This window comes from Varanus komodoensis, unplaced genomic scaffold (assembly GCF_004798865.1).
Source record: "Varanus komodoensis strain SLA01 unplaced genomic scaffold, ASM479886v1 scaffold4, whole genome shotgun sequence".
Taxonomy (NCBI): domain Eukaryota; kingdom Metazoa; phylum Chordata; class Lepidosauria; order Squamata; family Varanidae; genus Varanus; species Varanus komodoensis.
The window spans coordinates 50798273-50819502 of NW_025335941.1; the positions used below are offsets into that span (position 1 = coordinate 50798273).

Sequence of the window (21230 nt, forward strand, 5' to 3'; positions counted from 1 at the left end):
AACAGCAATGAGAGATCATTGTAGCTCAATCTGGCATTAGATCCTCAGCCAGAAAAATATGTTCAATTTGGAGCATTGCATCAACACAGATAATATATAGTTATGACTTCTCTCACTCAGGTTGCTTCTATGAAGAGCACTGAGATGAAGGAAGATGAATGTTAAAGAACAATAACTGGAGACAGCTATTCTTTATCAGAATTGTTACAGCAGTAGTTCCACAACTGGAAGTGCAGTTACTTTCACATTAAAAGTTGTTAGCATCAGGCAAAGCAGTCCAGCATTAGGCATCCCTCTATCTATCTGGTGAGTCGCTGCTAAAAAAGGGACAGTATTTCCATCAACTGAGATACCTTCACAACCCAGGTCCTTTGTAACAGAAGAATATCAAAAAACAAACACGGTTAACAAATATTTTGTCTCCAGTTTTCACCCTGCGTTCCATTCTGTTGCATAATAAACACCTGATCAGGGGCAGAGAGTTATATATCAGTCAGTGATATACAATGTCTTTTTTCTCTGCTCCTGGTCAAAGAGGACACAACACTTTTAAGAGGAACCATTTATTTAATGGGTTGTGCATGGCAAGTGAAAGAAAAGGGATTGCTAAAAATGAAAATACTTTGCCGTCCTTTAAAATTCCTTGTATAAAACAAACAACGGATAGCTGAACACATATTAATCCAGGTGCAGTTGGTCAAGAAGAGCCAGGCTGCAAGGCAGTAAATTCTTGGATTTCTCCCGTAAGATTTTGCTCCCAACCGTAAGTTTGCAAAGGCTTACTATTCTAGGATTCTGCTCCCTTTGCCAGGCTTTTGTCTTGGCTTCAGCTGATAATATATGGGTTTTTAATGATTACCTTGGCCATGTAAAAAATTAGCAGCAAACAAATAACACATACCTTCTTCTTACGCAAACTCTTAACTCACTTGTGTGCCACTTGCAATCCTAAAACAGTCTTTGGTTGGTGGACTTGTTGAAAACGTTTCTTGCATAACAAGAAACGTTTTGTTATGTGTGAACTAGGCCACTGTGCAGACTCAGTAATGCTGGGAAAGTCAGGAGTTTTCTTTTGTTTTTGCCATACAGTAGCTCTGTGCTAGCTCACAGGTCATTTCTGGAGCTGACTCAAAGTGCTGAGTTTGGCCTATACAGCCCGCCATGACTTGGCACCTTAGAACCTCTGGTTTGTATCTTCCCATATGTTGATACCAGCCACAAAAACCCTTCAAGAGTCCTGTCATTCCAGGATAGAGAGTTCTGGGTTGTGGCATCCCAGCCCTGGAATGCTCTCCCAACAGAAAATTTCCTTGTTATCTTTTATGTTATCTTTTTGGTTATCCCAAAAAGATAACATTATATTTAAAAAATATTTTGCTCATGCTTGTTTTAAGGTCTATTATTTTAGCTCTTAATTTTTAAAACCTTCATACCATTACTTTATGTTACTTCAATTTTGTGCTCACATTATCTTCTATGCTGTATTTGCACATATTTTAGCTTTACATTTAGTCGCATATTTATATTACACTTTAAAGTACACAACACTTAGACAATTGTACATATGGCAGACTGGATCCAGATTTAGGCATGTGTAACTAAATCTGGGCTGGTGGAAAGAAACCTCTCCTCCCACATGACAATCCTCCAGTCATGAGTACATGCTACATAGACAGTCAGGGGACTCTAGGGTGTGGGTGAGTTTTGGTGCAGTGGGAAGGCACATCCCCAAAATGTGGGTGGAGGCTTCTTCATGAGCAGAGTCCTGTCAAGAGGAAGATGATCCTAGTTTCAAGTTAATGTGCCTAATGAAATAGATAGAATCATAGAATAGTAGAGTTGGAAGGGCCCAGAAGCCCATCACGTCCAAGCTCCTGATATTGCAGGACACCAAGATGCACCATCCCTCTCAGATTATTGTCCTGATGCTTTTTGAATGCCTCTGGTGAGGGAGAGCCCACAATTTCCTGAGGTAATAGGTTCCCAAAATAGCCTCCCAAAGATAATACAAGGCCAAAAGCTACCTCATTATTTGCCAAGATGCATCCCAGTTGGGTGGTATCATGCGCAACCAGTTGAAATATGACATTCTAGAATAAATGCCATGAAAACAGTCTATATGGGACATGCTATGATTTTTACAGGAAACGTTTATTCTCACAACCTGCAGTGCACAGATACTCTTTCTTCTAACCAGAAATTGGGAACTACACCTCTGGGTTTGACATAATGCCATTCATTGTGTCCAGGCAGCTGGATTTACAGAGAGGATCAGGAAGCAAAGACTGTTGAGGAGCAATGCTATGGGGAAAACTCTGTGTGCTGGGCAGTCAACCCAAGAAGGAGTGAGTGATGACTGGACAGAAAAAAACTCCTTTAGAAAACAAAATATTATGCTACTGAAATACAAGGAAGATGGGGAGAGAGATTTCTCAAGAACAGGAACTGCAATAGGCTCTTTTGGTAGTTGAACTGCAGTCTTACTTGTTTTCCAAATGTGGCCCTTCATTCTGATTGGTTGCAGCAGCCATTGGGCCAAGCTAGTTAGCATTATATAAGGAAGCAAGCTCAGGAGGAAACCAGCTGCCCAAGTAAGTGGAGCACAAGTCACCAAGTGTCTTAGCTTGAATGACGACGTGTCAGCACACAAGTGAGTTAAGAGCTTGTGTAAGAAGAAGGTATGTGCTATTTACTTGCTACTAATTTATTTATTACATGGCCCAAGGTAATCATTAAAAACTCATAATTGTCAGCTGAAGCCAAGACAAAGGCCTGGCAAAAAGAGCAGAATCCTAGAATAGTAAGCCTTTGCAAACTTGCGGTTGGGAGCAAAATCCCAAGGGAGAAATCCAAGAAATCCAGTCTTGCAGCCTGGCTCTAACAGTGATGGCTGAGTTGTTGAAGAGAACTTTAAGCATATATTTTAGCTAAGCTAGGATAAACTAAACTAAAATTTAGAAATGGGCAACAAGAGCAACATGAACAGCACAAAGCCCTGGCTTGAGAAGCATCAGTGTGCAGACCTTGCTAGTGGAAGAATCTGCTTATTAACAAAAAAGTGAAGCTACACTCAGTGTAGGTTCAGTGTAAACTTGACTTTTCAGGGCTTATAGAGCAGCTCAGAATTATCTCCAAGTGTTCAGCTTATCCTTTACTTCACACACACACACACGCAATATCACCCTTGCAAACCACATCTCTTCCTAAATTAGATACCCAAGGGGAGGCTGAAGAACATCCTTTTCCAAATCACCTATACCAATCCCTCAAAATTGTCCAAACCCCTTGAAAACTACCCAACACTTTCCCCCCTGAATAGAACATCTCCTCTCCCCATGAACTCATTTCCACTCTCTTTTCAAATTGAGCCCTGTAATCAGATTTGCTGCAGTCATCCCTGGCTCAGTGTAGAGAGAGGTAGATAAGGAGGCAGGCTTGGGAAGCAGCTGGTTCTCTGAGTATGAGGAGCCCGGTGATTAATCATTTCAGCTGCAGTTGAAGCGTCAGCACACAAATGATTTAAGTCTCCATGCAAGTTTAGGAACAGGACAAGGGGCCAGGGCAATTAATTCTTTCCTCCATCCTCCCATTCTCAACAAATGGTTATAAATACCAATAAAATCTACATAAATGGCTGACCTTTCCTACTGAACAGCTTAATTCCCAGGTAAACAAACCTAATAATGAGGAAAAACAACACCGAAGGTAAAAAATTCACTAGCAGGGTGGGAGTATCCGGTGTATCACACTGAATGCCAGATGTATGACTATTTACCAGCTAGACAGAGGTCACGTGTGTGTCTTTGGTGTAATGATTGTATGGTCCTCAGGGAACAAATTTGTTCCCTTGAAACTAAGTTTCCCTGACCTGGAAAAACTAAGAGAGGAAGAGAGGCTGGTGGATGAGACCTTGGAGGCCCTAATCCCTAGATAATAGCCCCTCTGCCATTATGGAGAAGATGGGTCTTGAGGAAGGAGTTTCATTCTGAGAAAGGGAGAAATTATCCCTTAGAAGGCCAGTCCTTGGACGCTCTCAATGGGGCTACTAAACTCATCGTGTATTTTTGTGCAGAGATGCATATTTTTAGCATATCATGTGATTTTGCCTCCCTTTCTGTTCCTTCTGTTTTTCTTGAACAAGTTTTATCCTTCAATGACTTAATTCCAGTCATGGGAATCATCCCACCAAAGTTCAGGTATTATTTGCCCTCTTGTTTTAAGACCATCACTTACTTGATTGGTTGATTAATTGATTTCAGGGTCTACTGAGACATAATGTGCATTTAGGGCAAATCTACCTACTTGTATTGTGCAAGCTTTCACAGAGTTCTAAAAGCATTTTATGGTATCCAAATGCAACCCAACTGATATTTCTGGGCTATAAATTCCGAAGACTGTAGCTGTATGTTTCTGCATCTAGTTTCAGAGCAGTTTGCTTCTCATGGACTTCTCCATTAGTTCTGTGTTCTTCCTGATCATCTCTCACTATGCCTGGGATGTAGAAGGACAACGTTATAATACTACTTTCATCACAGTGCCCAATGGAGGGCGATGGGGTACTTGGGGGCCTGTTCAGTTTTGTCCCCGACCCCGAGGATATGCTCATGGTTTCTCATTGAAGGTAAGTGTTTCCCACCCTTACACTTTCCTCACACCCTTTCTCCTCTCTTACCCTCAAAGTAAGTCTCAGAATTCAAACCAAAAAGTTGGGAAAGAGTCAGGCAAGGTTATGCCTTTAGTTCTATCAGTCCTTTATGAAGAGTGAGAACAATGAAAGGGAATGGTGTGATAGATATGTGTTAGTTTAGGTTGCCAAGTGAAAGAAAAAGTCACTGAAAAAAGAAGAAACGAAGAGTTGCTGCTGCACTATGTGATGGTTGGTCAAATTCCAAGTTTGTATCAGAAAGGGTTAATATTTTCAGTTCATAGTCAGTGGACAGAATCCACTGGTTCATTTTTGCTGTGACTACTTAACTTCTGCTCCACTGACTGTGTTGTGCAAGCAGGTCCCATCACTTGTGTAATGGCACTTTAGCTCTTCTAGAGCAACCTGACAGAAGTGGAAAACTAAGGGAAGTTCAGCAGATCTCCCTCCAGAGATCTGCCCCAAACTTACAGAAACAAGCATTTCTGACTCCTTACAGAAATGAGCATTTCCAGTCATTCTGATGTTTCCTTAGGAGGCACTACATCTTCCTTGCAGAAGTATTGGGTGCTAACTGTACAACACAGTTGGCTGGATCTACTGCTTGTGCAACAGAATTAGTGGGGCAGAAAATAATTAGTGGGAGCATAGGGGCCCTGTTGCATACAATGTTTGTATTCATCTTTTTTAACTGAGCACAAAATACCCTTTATAATTGTGCAAGTTTATTCTCCAGCTTCATTGCTTTGCAATGATGCAATGTTTATTCTGTTTGTAGCAGATGTTAAGCTTGTTAGCCTACTGGCATGATTGCCAGGTGGATCTTATCCCAGACTGAGATTCATGGCAAGCTCATGCAATGATGAAAAAGAAGATAGTACCTTTGAAATAATTTGGTGGTTGGGGTATAAGAAGAGAGAAGGAGATGGAGCGCAGTTATGGAAAATCCTTTGCATGGCCAAGAACCCATGTTCAATGGATAGTATTATTTTCTCAGGAAAGACTGTCCTGAGATGTTAGTGAGCTCATTTGCCCATATATTCCACCTTGCCTTCTAAGGTCCTCTGGGGATAAACTTCTGATGTCTGCTTCCATAAGATTAATGTCAACTACACAAAGGACTTTTTTCGTGGTTTCCCATAAACTATGGAATGTTCTGTTGAAAGAGATGCATTAGATATACCAGTTTACTACCTTCAGAAATGAGTTAAAGATGTATCTCTTCCAACAGGCCATCCCTGATTAGTTCCCAAATTAGTTTTATTTAATAATCTCATTTTTTAATTTAATGTTGAGTTGTTATTGGTTTTAATCTCTTGTAGACCCTGCAGAGCTTATGGAAATGGAGTGGAATATAAAAATAAATAAATGCATGAGCAGGCAGAACTGGGCAAGATGGGCAAATGGTTTGAGTCAGTGAAAGACAGCTTCACACATTCCATTAAATTTAGCCCACTCGAAGTGCTGATATCCTTCCTTTTGATGTCAGTAATAGGGAAAATTGGATTTGGGATCTTATCCTTTGTTAGATTGGTTCCTTTCCTTTCACAGAAAACATCAGAATCCCATGTAACTTTTTTGTGGTATTTCAAAAGAAAAGAAGGTCAAAGATAAGAAGGAAAAGTTGTGGTGTATAATTAGCATCAGAGTGCAGAGTTCACAGGTTTAAAGCATGCTAGATTACTATGCCAGGAGTGCAATATTTTAAACAACCAGCTCAAGATTAGCATATTGGGCATATTGGGTTATGTTTGATGCATTGCTGCAGGCTCCCCGCACCCACCAAGAAACAAACAAACTCAAAGTCACCAAGACAGCTCCATTCAGAATATATACGACAACAAGCCAGTGGAGGGTCCTTGTAAATTTGACTAGCTGCATCCCAGTGGACTGGCTGGAGGCACATTTGATGTGGCTGGCAATGCAGATGCACAGCCAGCATTTGAATCACATGTAAAGAACTCACATCCATTCTTACTCTAGCTGGTATATTATACTACTTATCAACTGAGGCTGTACATCTGAGTGCCTGGGTGATTCCCCGTAGTACATGCTGGCTGGATTCAGGCCAGATTAGTTGTCCTGCAATTAGTAATGGCTCACTTGTGTTCAATGGGATTGAGAGTTATGCTCCCAGGTGTCCTGCCACCACTGGAGTCACCTTCAGAAGAGGATCAGAACTTCAAAATCAGTGGGCCCTCGGAGGCCCTGGCAGTGGCCAAGATGGCCTGGAGCCAACAATGATGATGCTTTCAAATCTACCTCCTGAAGGTCAGTGCCTGCGCTAAAGAGCATGCTGGCATGCCAGGATCCATGAAAGGATGGTGTCCAGGTGAAGCAGTGCTCACCTTACTGAAGTGAGATGGGCCGCCTGTGTGAGGAGAACATCCACAATCCTCTACTGTGTTGCAGCCAATCACTGAGTAGGGCTCAGGTACCTTTAGATATCTCAGCTTCCACTTGTAACTGGAGAGCAGCTGGAAACATTGCTATTGCAACCTGAGCTTGGCTTTGCTTGATGCTACCTTTTCAAGTTCTGAGCATATATGACCGATATCCCATGTGTTCAACCTTGGTTATGTCCCTGACTTCTCTCTGGCAAATCTGTTTGACCAGTAAACCATGGCTACTTTTTAGTTTGCTTTGACTTGTCAATTGCAACGGACTTGGTATTTGCATGACAAGGAACATCACTTAGACCTGGAAAATGAAATGTGAATAACTTGACCTGGATCTAGCCCTATTGTCTGTTACTGATGTAGACATGCAAGCAATTTTTCCATCTTAGATTCAGCCATGGCTTTAGAAGAATCTTCTTCTCCCACCAGATACAGACATTCTTAGGTCCTGGAACCAGGTTTGATGATACAGCAATGAATGGAATTCGGCTGTACTGTGAGAATGGGGCAGTCATTGAGTCTGCAGTTGCTCCGTGAGTAGAGTGCTTTTGCTTTCTCTGTTTCTTGGGCTTTAGCATATCCATATGGTGGGAGGAACCATGTTTAAACGTTTATGCAAGCTACCATACAAAGATACCATTCATTGTTATGAATTCTCAATATCATTTTCTGGTCTTTGACACAACTTTACAATATCCATATCTTCCTGGCAGTACCAGAATTGACAGAAAGCATGATGCTACTGGGCAGCTTTTAAAGAAATCTGACAACAACAACAACAACAAAAAACAAATACAAATACCAGATCAATAAGCCCCATTGCATGAGAATCATCTTGACAGTGAAAAATGGCCACATTGGCACCGAACAGCCCTTCCCTCGAGAGCATTCCATCATTAAGGCGCTCCCACCCAGAGGGCCCTGTCCCTTGCTGCCATCCTCTGAACCACTCTTGGAGAAGTGCTTCAGACAGCAGCCATGACTCGTACCGCAGCTGATCTGGTCAGCTGATCATGCCATCTGGTCTAGCTGCTCTTCCCCTTGCAGTTGTTGCTTGTCCATTAGTGTCGCAGGACACCTACGCAGGAAAAGAAGCATAGAGAAGGAGCAGCCATCTTGTTCTTGACAGCCAGATGCTTTGGTCTGAGAGGAGAAGGCAAGTGAACAGGCAACGATGAAACTAGTCCTACTACTAATTTGGAGTGTACTAGGCCAGTGAGACAGACTGGGGACCCTATAATCCATCAGTCTCTACACGAGCTGACAGAGGTAGTCTCAGTTGTGAAGTTGAAGGTCAGCCAGACAGTAGGATGTCATCAGCCCAACACATGTTGTTTGGCATTGTCTGGTCATAGTCTTCTTGGTCAGATAGAAGAATGGTGCTCTGGACGTAGGGGACTTAGCCCTTTGTCAATCATCAAATCACCACCTGCTGAGGTTTAGATGGATTGTGGCTTGTTCCCTCTGTAAGGATGAGGGACCTATCCAGATTGCCCACCCTTGGAGGTCAATGGATCTGGATGACTTCCAAGGGGTCTGGGGAGCTTTTCCAGCTGATATGTCTGCCATTCCTGTCAAACCCCCAACCAAACACAGAAATCACTCCTCAGTGCCCTTTCTGTATTTCTTCTGCAGTGTTGTTCTCACTGCATGTTTTTAATTGTAGTTTTATAAGATTTTGCAGCTTTTTATTGTATTTTATTACTTTGTTTATATGTACTGTTGCAAACTGCCCAGGGAGCTTTAGCTAACAGGCAGTATAGAAAGGAAATACATAAATCACCACCACCACCTATGGGGAGCCCTTATCAAAAGCATGATGCTGAAAATGCCCAAGCATTGAAGCTACTACCACTGTCTTATGGAAAGCAAAAAGAACAAATTCCACACATGTAGAACCTCCGTCTGCTATACCATGACATGTTTGACCACTCCTACCAAAGACTACACATCCTGTATTATATGTCAGGATCCTCTCTCTCTCTCTCTCTCTCTCTCTCTCTCTCTCTCTCTCTCTCTCATATATATATATATATATATATATATATATATATATATATATATTCTCTCTGTGTGTAGAACTGGAGTCTGGTGTAGGTGCTGTGACTGCACAGCAGCACTGGAGGATCTGTATCCTGAAAGTATTTCTTTGATAAATACAGAGAAAGAGGCCTGCCAGGGAAGAGTGACGCTAATGGGGAACAGGCATAAGAGTCCAGCGTGCAGTCTTCATTGCAAGACAGTGCTCTTCCAGCTATTGGATGCTGCTGCTGGGGATTAACTGTGGGAGATTTCAATCACAGTAATGTTAAGCTGCTGCATATCACTGAGCCTGCACAATGCTTGCTCAAAAAGCCAAACTGGGTGTTCCTTTGCTTTCAACACAATAGAACAGCATACCTGCTTTTAAAACTAACTACTTACACTGGAATCTGCATCTTTTTCATGCATTCTTGGGAGTTCATTCCATCTGGTTTAACACAAGGCAAATGGGTTAGCTCCCAAATAAGGCTCAGAGATGTAAATGTTGACTAAAGATTTGTACTTTGCTCCATTTGGGAGAGAGCAAGACATCTCTCTACAGCAGCCTTCCCAAAAATGGTGTCCTCCAGATGCATTGGGTGCCAGCTCACAAAATGTCTGACCAGCAGAGTCCATGTCCTTGGGAACAGGGGAGGCTGGTGACTCCTCATCCACTGCAGCTTTTATTTTGTGCTTTAGAAGATCCATCTATGGTACTCCATGGTAGTTAACGCATTTTTGGGGGTGGACTTCAGCTGTGATTAATGGTGGTATAGAAATGAAATGAAATAATTAAATAATGAACTACATGGACATAGGCAACTTTCCTGCTCAGGAATATCCGTGGAAGTTCACCAGGCTGGGGAAGGCTGATTTAGAGGGATGGATGCATTTAACAGGTTGGCCGCATTATGGAAGTTGTGAGTACTCAGTCGGGGAGTTGAGAAACACAGGCATCTCCCCACTGAATCCTTGTAAACAGACTGTGGCAACTGAATCTCTGCTTAGGTCAATTTCACCCACACCTGTAAACTGTTCCCACTTGTCTTTCCAAGGCAGAAGATGCTCCACATTCTAGAGGAACACCATTTTCTCAGTGCAAGTAGACTGAGAAATTTCAGCTAATCTCATAGCCAAATTAAACAATATAAATCCTTCATCTTTCTCTGGGACAAAAATGACACTCAGCATGATGGTGCCTTTCTTTGGGCACCTGTAGGACTTGCCCCCTGCCATCTAGGGCTGCCAACAACAGAAGATTAAGGGAGTTCTTCCTTACTGATAAGAGTCTCCAGGAATTGCTTCTCCATCATTGCAATCTTCTTGTTCACCACCTTTCACACAACGGTGGGGGTGAGGAACAGGAGCCATCGATGGCACTGCCTACTGCCTGCCAAACAAGCAAGCAAGGAGTCAGGAGGAGGAGGAAGATCTATGGTAGGCGGTGGGACAGTTGGTGAGGAGGTAAACTCACTGAGGAAAGATGCACTGAGTGAGAACATCCTACCCAGGGGTCCTCAAACTTTTTCAATAGGGGGCCAGTTGAAAGGCAGCGGTGACTGGCTGGTGAGGCAGGGGTGCCGGGGTGCATGGGCCAGTGAGGCGGCGTCGGATGCGCATGATGGCAGCTCGCTCGCTTGCTTGGATATCTCCCGGTGAGTCCAAAACCATCTCCAAGTAAGCAAGCAAGCCACCACCTCCCCGTGCGCACTGGTGGTGGGCGGTGGCGCGGGCCAGATAGATGGGCATGGTGGGCTGGATCTGTCCCGGGGGCCGTAGTTTGAGGACCCACGATCTTACCCAACAACCCTAAAACACCTGGAGCTGCCCCCACACAAGTGTGCTCTTTGGCTGGAAAAGAAAGTCTGCTGGAACCAGGGGGAACCGCCACCACCTTCATCTAGTGCAAATAGAGGAGAGAGGGGCAAAGGTGGGCATTTGAAAGACAGTATAAGTGAAGCCCTCAAGATATTGTCCCCAGAATCAGAATCCGCTTGAATGCTAAACAAGGCTTGAACTCTTTTTAGTGAGCATAATGGTATACATTCATTTTTAAAATTTTTCTTCTTTGGCAGGTGGGGATTATGGACAAAGCCAAAGTTTTGCCATAAAGGTTATGGCCCTCTGAGAGCTTTCTCTATGAGGGTAGAACCAGACCAAGGAAGTGGTGATGATACAGCCGTCAACGATGTCCAGTTCATTTGTGGAGAGAAACATAAATTGTTCGGCGGAGGCCTTAACTGGGGTACTTTTGACAAGTGGAGCAAAGCCTGCCCAGATGGCTATGTGTGTGGATTACAAACAAAAGTGCAGGAAGATCAAGGTGAGGGTGACAACACAGGACTGAATGATATTAAGCTCTTCTGCTGTAGTGGTTGAACCGCAAGTGTTGTTTTCCCATGATACTGAAAATAATAAAGTGGTTGCCATTGCCGACTAGCAACTGATATCTTTCTCCTCTATTCAGTTGCGTTTGCCCTCTCCTAATTTCAGACGAGTGTGCAATTTTCATTGTGTTGTATGCTCACATTTTGTGAAGAAATAAGAACTTTTCATTGTGGGCCCACTGGAATCCCAAGCTTTGTAATTTTGCTACCACATTTTTTCCAAAAAGCTGATCTGTGGTAACTTCCTTTGACTTAAAACTGGAGAAAGTAACCAGGTTTGCATGGGTTGGAAAGGCCCTTAGACAATACAGCAAAGTCTTGCCTGTCCCAGCTGAGTGAAGCTCTCACCTCTGGAACCCTTACCAGTGGCCTCTGCTCTTGGGCGTCCAGTGGAGGAGGGCCTTGTCCTCTCCTCCTGAGAGGGGTCCTGCACAGTGAGGCGCAACTCTTTCCTTCAGCGTAGCTTCTCCAAAAGCCAGGCTGCATCAATTGCAAAACTATGTGCTAGTTACCACTGAGGGATTGAAGATAGTGCTGCACACTTGAAATGCATATGTAAATGAGCGCATGGGGCAACAGTTGCATACCCTAAATATTAAAGTATAGCAAAGTTAACGAACATAATTTGCAAACATTTTTTGTTCTAATAGAAGTAGTACTACATCCAGATGTTTAAAGCAGGTTGCCAAAATCTGCTGAATCACTTTTGATCTATCTCTGTGAAATAAAACATGGCGCAGTGTACCAGTCGGTTCAAATCACAAGGGCAGAGTCTTAAAGCTGTGTGTGTTCCCCCACAACAGCCCTCTAACTCTTGAAACTACATCATATTCAACCTCAACAAATGTGAGAGCAACACATAATTTGGGGTAGTAAGTTTCCATAAATAATAAATGCTTTGCAACATGCTAGGAAAGGTCAGTTACAGAACTAAAGATAAATTATTACGGTTGGCTTATGCCAGCTGGTACTGCCTGTCCTTATCCTCAATTTTGTCTAAGGATAGAGTTTATAATCGATACCCTTCAAGTGCAAATGTTGATGAAGAATCAAGCATATGATGCTACCACCTAGATCAGAACTTAAGGAAAGCCATGTTCGGTCAAAATGATGGTCCATGAAGCCCAGCATGCTGATCACACAGTTGCCAACCAGCTGCCTGTAGGAATCCACAGGCAAAATGTACATGCAACACTACCCCTCCACCCATGCTCCCCAACAGCTGTTGTACACAGGCACACCACCTCTGATATAGAGATAGCATATAGCTTTCTCCCCCGTGAACTTTTCACTCCCCTCTTAAAGCCAAATCAGTGGTCATCGCTTGCCTTTGCAGAGCTGTGTTGATTCTTCATCAGCAGGCACCTTCCTTCTATATGCTTTCTTATTTCTATCTTTAATAATACTTCCACTGAATTTGCCTTAAGCTCACTGGCATTTAATTTACAGATCCCCCAGAGCCCTTTTAAAAATTAGGTGTCCAACTGGTAATTCTCCAGTCCTTTCGTACAGAGGCTGATCTTAGGGCACAGGCTACATATCTGTTTTGTATATTTTGCTCTGAAAACAGGTGAAAAGAATATTTTCAGTTTCTCTGCAATCTCCTCTTTTTAGTCCCCCTTACCTATGTTATCCTCCAATGGTCCAGCCACTCTCTGACTGGTTTTTGCTTCAGCTATATTTCAATAACTCTTTATTGTTGGCTTTGCTACTATGAGTGATATGCTCCTTAAAAAGATTTCTTGCATCTCTTTTCATCTGATTGCATCTCCTTGTGCAAGCTTCTGTTCCCTATTGCTTCTTCATTTGGGTAAGACTTCCATTTTCTGAAGGAAGTAATCTTTTCTCTAATAGCTTCCTTGACACTACTTACTAACCATGATGGTCACTTCTTGGACTTTGTGATATTGTTCCTAGCATTTGATATAGATAAAATATGAACTTATGAGTAATCTTGATGTGTATTGAAGAAATTTAACTCCCTGGGTGCCCCCTTTCAATTTCCTTTTTACTAGTTCACTGCTTCCAATTGGTTCAATAACATTTACATCCCATACAGGTGCTGGGCAACTCCCCCTAGGATTAAATCCACGGTTGCCTCCTCTCTAGTCAGTTCTAGGCTGAGGTCATTTAGGGCATTGAGAAATCGTGACTTTTTGCCAGGATTGGAATATACATTTATCCAGTCAATACTGAGTTATTTATTGGTTTTAATTTCTTGTAAACCACTCAGAACCTATGGGAATGGGGCAATATATAAATATTAAGATAAAATAAATAAAAAAGATAGCTGAACTTACCCACTTCCTTGTTACCCACTTTCTATAGCATTTTCTTGTTTTGAGGCCTCCCTGATTTCATTTTCCATCTCAAGAATGAACTGAGCATTCTGGTCTCATGGCGCATATCATGTTCTTAGGACTAAATCCATTTTGCAGCCAGGAATTGTTAACCACAGTGCTTCTGTGGAGGAGTCTGCATCTTTTTAATTTTCACTTTTGTTGGACTCCACGGCATCCTCGATATGCCAAGCAACATTGTCAGGATCTGAGGCAGCTTTAGGACTACATCTGCTGGCTGGGCACTGGGATAGAAGCCCTGGTAGTTGCGGGATTATTCCCTCAAGCTCCTGCAGCTGCCAGGGCCCTCATGAGCACCACCTGGGAGGCTTGTGGGGAAGAGCTGTATAAGAACGGGCTGTTTCCTCCCAAAGCTGTCTCAACAATGAAGAGTCCTTGCCTTGCCTCAGTGCTTCTCACCTCCCAGTTGTTGTTACTGGTATCCCTGGACCTTGCTCCTGTTCCTGGCTCTTATTTTTGTTTCAGCGCCCAGGTATCCCCTCTGGTTTGTGTGGCTTCACCAGTCACCGACTTCTGGGTTGCCTTGACCATGTTATTATTTAGTGGACTGTGCTTTGCCTTGTGTCTCTATTATTCCTGGCTCTGACTTTGGCTTGTTGGCCTTGGCTAGGATTAATGTTTGGGCACTTGGTGATCAGGCCAGTTATTCTAACACCCACATCCTGGACTCTGACAAACTTCCTCTAGTATGCCCTTCCCTGTCCTTCCTGTAGAATTTGTCTCCATAAGTAGCTCATGAGTGTAACATGTTCCCCAGCAACTGGTGCATGTAGGCATAAACCTCCAATAGTAGGATGCATCATGTTCCCATCAGCATTAATAGCCATCAATAACCCGATCCTTATGAATTGTCCAGTTCCCCTTTAAAGCCATCATTAAACCTGATAGTTTAACTACATGTTCTGGGAAGAAGCATTTCTTTTGACCTGTCCCTGGTTCAGATAGTAAGCTTCATGGGGTGACCCCATCGGATTCTAGTATCATGAGAAAGGGAGAAAAATGCCTCTCCATCTTTTCTCCATACCATGCATATTTTTTTCTTTCGGCAGCTAATTGTTTTTCATTTCTGTTTCAGATATAGTAAGCCAGAAGTAAGGACTTAACTTCTTCCATTGCAGAAATATGTGTTATTGGCTAATGTGGTTTTTGGGCAAATCACAATGATAAGCAAACCAGCCCTTGCTTCTTTTGCTGGAAAAGACCAGTTTCCCCCTAAGACTTTCTGGATATTAGAAATGTATTATTTCAATGGTATAGGGGTTTTCTCCATCTGAGGGGACTGCAGTGTTTGGATACAGCTGAGGACAGGCAGAAGAATATAAAAAAGAAGTCACTTTCCCTTCAGTCCTACTTACACATTTCATTTTTCTGACACAAGATACAAGGAAAAATCCAGCAGTGAATGTCCTAAAGGCAGATGAATCTTTGAAGAAATAGTATTTTATAGATGAAACTAACGGGTAATGGAAATTGTCCTTACAACTGTCAATATGAAATGCTGGGGGCTTCCTTTTAAGTGATTGAGACCAAAACATAATTTACAACACTGCTTCCATACAAAGAGTTAAAAGTAAACTATTCTCACATTTCACTTGGAATATGTCCATTTAAGGTAATTTTATGTCAGCAAATTTGGTAATGCCATTTTTAGAATACCTTATAAAGAAAGACTGCCCCATAATATGATCAATTCCCTGGAAAATAGTCCATAAATGTTTTGACCCCAGCTTTGTCCTTCCATGGAAAGTTAAAGGACTTAGGGTTTTTGAAGTGGGATTTAATTTCTCTATTGCTTATGCCTGGTCAAAGAAGACAAAACTGCTTTTCAGAGGTGCAATTTGTTCATTGTGGGGCTCAAACGAAGGACTGGAAATGGCAGATGATCCCCAGTAATGAGATCCCCAAGCCTGAAATCCTGATCAGTCTTAAATCATGAACATCTAAAAATGCTTTAATGAGTTTAAACTCAAGCGCAGCATTGTCTCATACACTCCAACAGTCTTGAGGAACAATGAACCTAAAAAGCAAGTGTTTGCCTTCCAGATATCTTGATACATTCAGGATGCTTTGTGCACACACAAAAGGAAAGCGTATTGAGTAGAAGACAAAGAGCAGGCACAAGCTTTTAACCCAATGTTGTCTAGGCAGCAAATATTCCTATTGTACCCTAGTCTTACTCTATGTTTTCAAAGAGGTGGGGGGCTCCTGCTGAATAGCCTTATAGGGAGAAGCTAACAGAAAAAGATGAGATCCAAACCTACTACCTGTCTGTCAGTTGTGTCGTGAGCCAAGGTTCCTCCCTTTGAAAGAATGTAAGCCACACTTCTGTGTAAAACACTCCTTGTGCTTCTGAATACAAATCTCCCAGAACAGACCACGGAGCATGCATAAAGCAGTTTGTTAAACCCAAACTAGGGATTACCTCCTGAAACTCAGCTCTCCACTCATCCAATTAGGCTTCTCACCTCTGCTGGCATCCTGCCATGGGATCCAACTCAGAGGGGAGTGGCTGATCTACATCGGAGAGTTCTCATCCCCAGTAACCTTTCCCTCTGGCTGGGTTACCCAGGCCTTTCCCAGAAACAGTCTGGCTCAGTGAAGCAGCCCACCTTGAGACAATTGTTCCCTCTTCCTGTTCCTGTTGCATTCCAGGCCCTTGAGTTGACACAGACCCTGCAATCTCACTGAGACATCCCTCATCTTCCAAGGACTCTGAATCAACATCTGTGGCATGGATGGCATCCAACTCCAGTCCGCCATCCCTCATGCTCCCAACAGGTTGTCTTGCACAGTAGACCTCTGACAGTACACCCTTGTGTGGACAGGAAGTGTGCAATATTCCGGGTTGCACACTCCCTGTCTCTAGCTCTGTGTTCAGAGCTTGCCCACTTCCATTTTCTAAGTTCCTGGTTCTTGTACTCTTTTCCTCATGTTGGCTTCTATGGGAGTGGGGGCTTCCCATTGTTTCTTGCTTGATGGGTGCTTCATTGCTCTTGATGACCTTAGCTATTGCCTTATCACTGTCTGCTATGTGTCCATGTTTGTTTTTTTAAGGGTAAAAAGGAGTGTTTGTTTGATATCTGTTATTGGTGGAGTAATTTTTAGGGGTCAGGAGTCCCTTCCTTCACCTCTTCATGACTTACTATGTTCACTCAAGACAATGCTAGAAGTCCCTGCATGGTTGTTTTGCTAATCTCTTTAAGGGAATTTTTTTGAAGTTATGCATGGCTTTTTCTCTGTGAGAGTGCATTCATGATTCATGAATTCTTTATCTCATTCATAATGGCTAGCCCAGGTCACTGCTCTTGAAGTGCAGCTTACCCAATGTGGCTCACGGCTTGTGAGTATATTTTTATGGCCCCGGGACGACAACCATTGTAAATATTACTTATATATACATGATACAGAATCTTCCTGAGGAAAAAGATCAGCAGTTTGCAGCATCCCAAGCTATTCCAATTCCTTTATTCTGCCATCTTGAGAAAGTACTTTAGTGCTCACAGGGGAAGGGAAATCTGTCTCACAAGGCTTACTCAGTTGATGTGGATTGTAGAAGGCTACGTGTGAAAGTCAGCGAAGCTACAAATAACCCATGGAAGTGTGGAATGAACAAAGAGCCTCTATGCTCCTACCCTGTTCTTCTGTACTTTGATGGCTGATTATGGCTTTCTAAATGTGGCGCTTTAGGGAGATGTCACCACATTGGATTTTGGCAGTGCTGTTCTCCTCCTCTTCCTCCATGCTGGCTGTGGAGAGAATAGAGGATCCAAGTTCAGTCCCTAACTGTGAATTTGGAGTGAACTTCCAGCAATCAGAGCAATCCCATGTTCACCTAGACATGGTCTAGCAGTCATAGGATTGTTTTGTAATAAGTTAAGTTTCTAATTTGATCATTTCTTCAATAATGTTTAACTGCGTCTCCTGTGAGAGCTGGGAGAAGAAAGCTAGAATCCTATTTTTTTCTGGCACCCCATTTGATTGAGGGCGTTTTAGATAGTTTTACCTTAGGAGATCCTAAATATTGGATTTCAGAAGGCAGACATCCTAAATCATGCCATCTAATATGGACTATTGGTTATTTCAGATGAAATAGGTCATATTGTATTTTATTCACTGAATAGAAAAAATCCAAATTATCATATTTAAGCCATTTGTCACATTTATTAGCTACACTGCCTCAAGGAATACCTTGGTCACAAAGATGATTATCATTTCCTCCCTGCTCAATTCCCCTCTATTAATGCTAATACCAATATCAGAACCCTTTGCTGTAATTTGCATAACAAGTGTGTGAGAGAAATCCTTAAATATTTGCATAGGAAAGTACCAAAAGAATTAAGAATTAATCTTTTGCTTATTAAAAAATGACAGCAACAACAGGAATGTCTCATATTAAAACTAAGAACCCTTGCATAACAGGGTGGTAATAATGATAGTTCCCTTGCCTTCAGTTCAATGAATTTGACCCCAAGGAACTGCCTTAGATGATATTTGGCCTTGATATCGAGTCTCAACAAAGTCTATTAATGGTGGGGAGGGATATATTATGCAACCTAATATGCTTCTAAAATCAGTATTGCCAGTTAATTGACTCTTATAGTGTTTAGTGATAAAACTTTACAGATGGTGATCTGAAGGGAAAACTTATTCTATTGCTTGATCCAAAAACTGTTCATGGGTACTCTGATTCTCCAAGGCTAAGGTTTTATTAATGACAAGAAAAGCTAGATAGTTCAACTAAATCACCAAGTTGAATATATTTCTTATATGCATTAATTGACTTAGACCAGGGGTCTCAAACTCAAAGTACCTGGGGGCCGCTGGAAGTAGAGTCTGGGTGAGGCTGGGCCGCATCAAGTATTCCACCATCGCGGTGGTGGTGGGCCGCTCATCCCGTGGCCGGCCAGGGCGCTGCCAGCGCTTTGAAGGCCACAGGGCCCCTCCCCCGGGCCCCGCTCATCCCGGCAATTGGCCTGTGGGCCGCGAGTTTGAGACCCCTGACTTAGACTATATGTCTACTGCTCCATATTCAAGAAGATTCTGGAGTACAAAATTAAATTAAATTAAGGAATAAATGCTGCATATTAAATTATTATAAAGCTGGTAACATTAAACTGCTGCTGTTAGCAAGAAAGGCTTTCCAAATCAAGGAATTCTTTACCAGGCACATTTAATTCCCTATCTGATGTCAGTGTGGCCACCTAAAGGCACTGTTGTCCATGATGCCTACAAAGAGGTATCAGAGAGGATAGGTCCAGAACAGCTGGGAGGGAAAAGGTGAGAGGGTAATAAAGGTAAGATTCAGCCTTAACTACTGACTCATTATTAGCAAGGGCTGAGAATCTATTTGCCACTAGGATTGCAAACACTAATCCATCCTGCTGTGCTGTTTCATAGGAAACAGAACCATCAAGATCTCGGTGCTTAGCATGTGGGTGAGAACCTAAATCCGTAGAAGAGCCAGGTCTTTTATTACTTCTCATCAACATAGTCAGAACAACAATAAACTAAAAATAGATTAATTGACATGCCTGAAAACCTAAAAGTGACTTGAAAGGGATTTCTCAGAAAGAAAAGCGAAGGTAGCTGCTCATTAGCCTTCCTCCAACAGAACGAATGTGAGATAGCCAAACAAAATCATTTCTCTGTGTACCACCAAGTGCCTTGGAAGCACACCAAGGCCCTGCGTTGAGCGAGCCTGGCTTCATACAGATACTGCTGATCAAAAAGAGTTCATTTTAGCTCGCTTGGCTCCAGGGAGAAAAACAACAGAATCATGGTCCCAGCAAGAAACCTTTTCACCAGCTCCACCGGAAAAGTTCTTTTTAGGTTGCAGGTGGCTTCTTAATTACCCCAACAATGCTCCCTTGCTGGGTTAAAATGTAAGAAGAAGCTAAAACTCTCCCATTGTGCAGCCCAAATAGCCAAAATGGTAGCACACACCATGAAGAGAAACGTCACAGGGAAAGTCAACTGGAGTGATTTCCAGTTACAAGCAACCAGGCCACACTAATACTGGGAAAGTAAGGGTTTCTTCTTTTGGGTGGTGGTGGGGCATAAGCACTGCTATACAGTACAGCATTCATTTCTACCTTTTCCCAATTCATTTCCAAGCCCAATTCAAAGTGCCAGTTTTGATCTATAATGCTGTATATGATTTGGGACTTTCCATACATTCCTACCCATGCTTTATGGTCATTTTTTCTCATCCCAAGGCTTAGAAGGTGGCAACAAGAATGAGAACTTTTGGGGGTGGTCATTTTGCAGCTTTGACATGCTCTCCAAAGGGAAGATCTTACGACATCCATTTTGTTGTCTTTTCTGTTCCATCCTAAGATTTTTGCTTGTTATTCCAGGTCTCTAAGTATTTTAGTAATTTTAATATTTCACATCTTTGATTTTGCTCCCTGCAATTCAGTTTTAACCTTATGTCATGACAACATAAAGCACAATGTGAATACAATAATCAAATTGATCTGCAGACATATGTCTTGGTTTGGTATTGTTGATTGTTTTGTGATTTTATTTATATTTTTGTATTATGTTTAAAATTGTACAATGCCTAGAGGAATATATTTGTGAGGGATACAGATTAACTTGTGTCCACAGGCTGGCAAAGGCGGACATCCTCCATAGTCATCTGAAAATGCTGCACAGAAGGTTGGGAGACCCTGCTGGATGGGCAAGCTGAGATATAAGAAAGAGGGCATCCCCAAGATTTGGTGAAGGAAATGAAAATGAAGTTCAGAAAATACTTAAGGAATCCGCTTAAGGAAAATAAGGAGACTGCAAAGAATTCGAATCATTTCAAGTTTCTTTACTGCATAATATTTAGGGCAAACACCTGTACTTGAATTGAAGCTTCTAAGAAGGGAATCTGAGAAATTGGAGCAACAGTGATGGCAAAAGATGAAGCTATCCACTTTATTGACACATGGATAATTAACCACCAGATTAGAGCTCTTAAAGAACTCACATACACAGTTATTAATCTTCTGACAAAATATGTAACATTTCCTTAAGATCAGCTTCTGTTCCAGAGAGCAAGAGAACAGCCAATTTAGCAACAATTTTTGAAAAGGGATCCAGGGGACATCTGGGAAATTTCAGGCCAGTTAATTTAACATGTGTTCTGGGTAAATTGTTTGAAAGCAGCATTAAAAAGAAAATTAATAAGCACATAGAAGGACAAGCCTTATTGAAAACAGAAGCAATTTAGTGTCCACAAAGTAACTCCTGTCAATCTTTTAGAATGCTCTTAGAGCATCCATAAACATGTGAACAGTGGTCATCAGGTCAACAGTCTGTACCTGGACTTCCAAAAGGCTTTTGATAAAATCCTCATCAAAAACTCTTTAGGAAACTTAGCATGCAAGCACTAAAAAGAAAGGTCCTCTTATAAATCAGTAACTGGTGA

At 42.2% G+C, this 21230-nt stretch overlaps 1 protein-coding gene across 1 annotated transcript; it reads left to right on the forward strand.

Moving 5' to 3' along the window:
• The first annotated feature begins 173 nt into the window (after window positions 1–173).
• On the forward strand, window positions 174–11445 carry LOC123029179 (vitelline membrane outer layer protein 1-like). Its single transcript, XM_044441812.1, has 4 exons — window positions 174–306; window positions 4421–4621; window positions 7474–7577; window positions 11142–11445. Exons 2-4 carry the CDS (start codon window positions 4442–4444, stop codon window positions 11443–11445), a joined length of 588 nt encoding a protein of 195 aa, XP_044297747.1. The 5' UTR covers window positions 174–306; window positions 4421–4441.
• Window positions 11446–21230: the final 9785 nt, after the last annotated feature.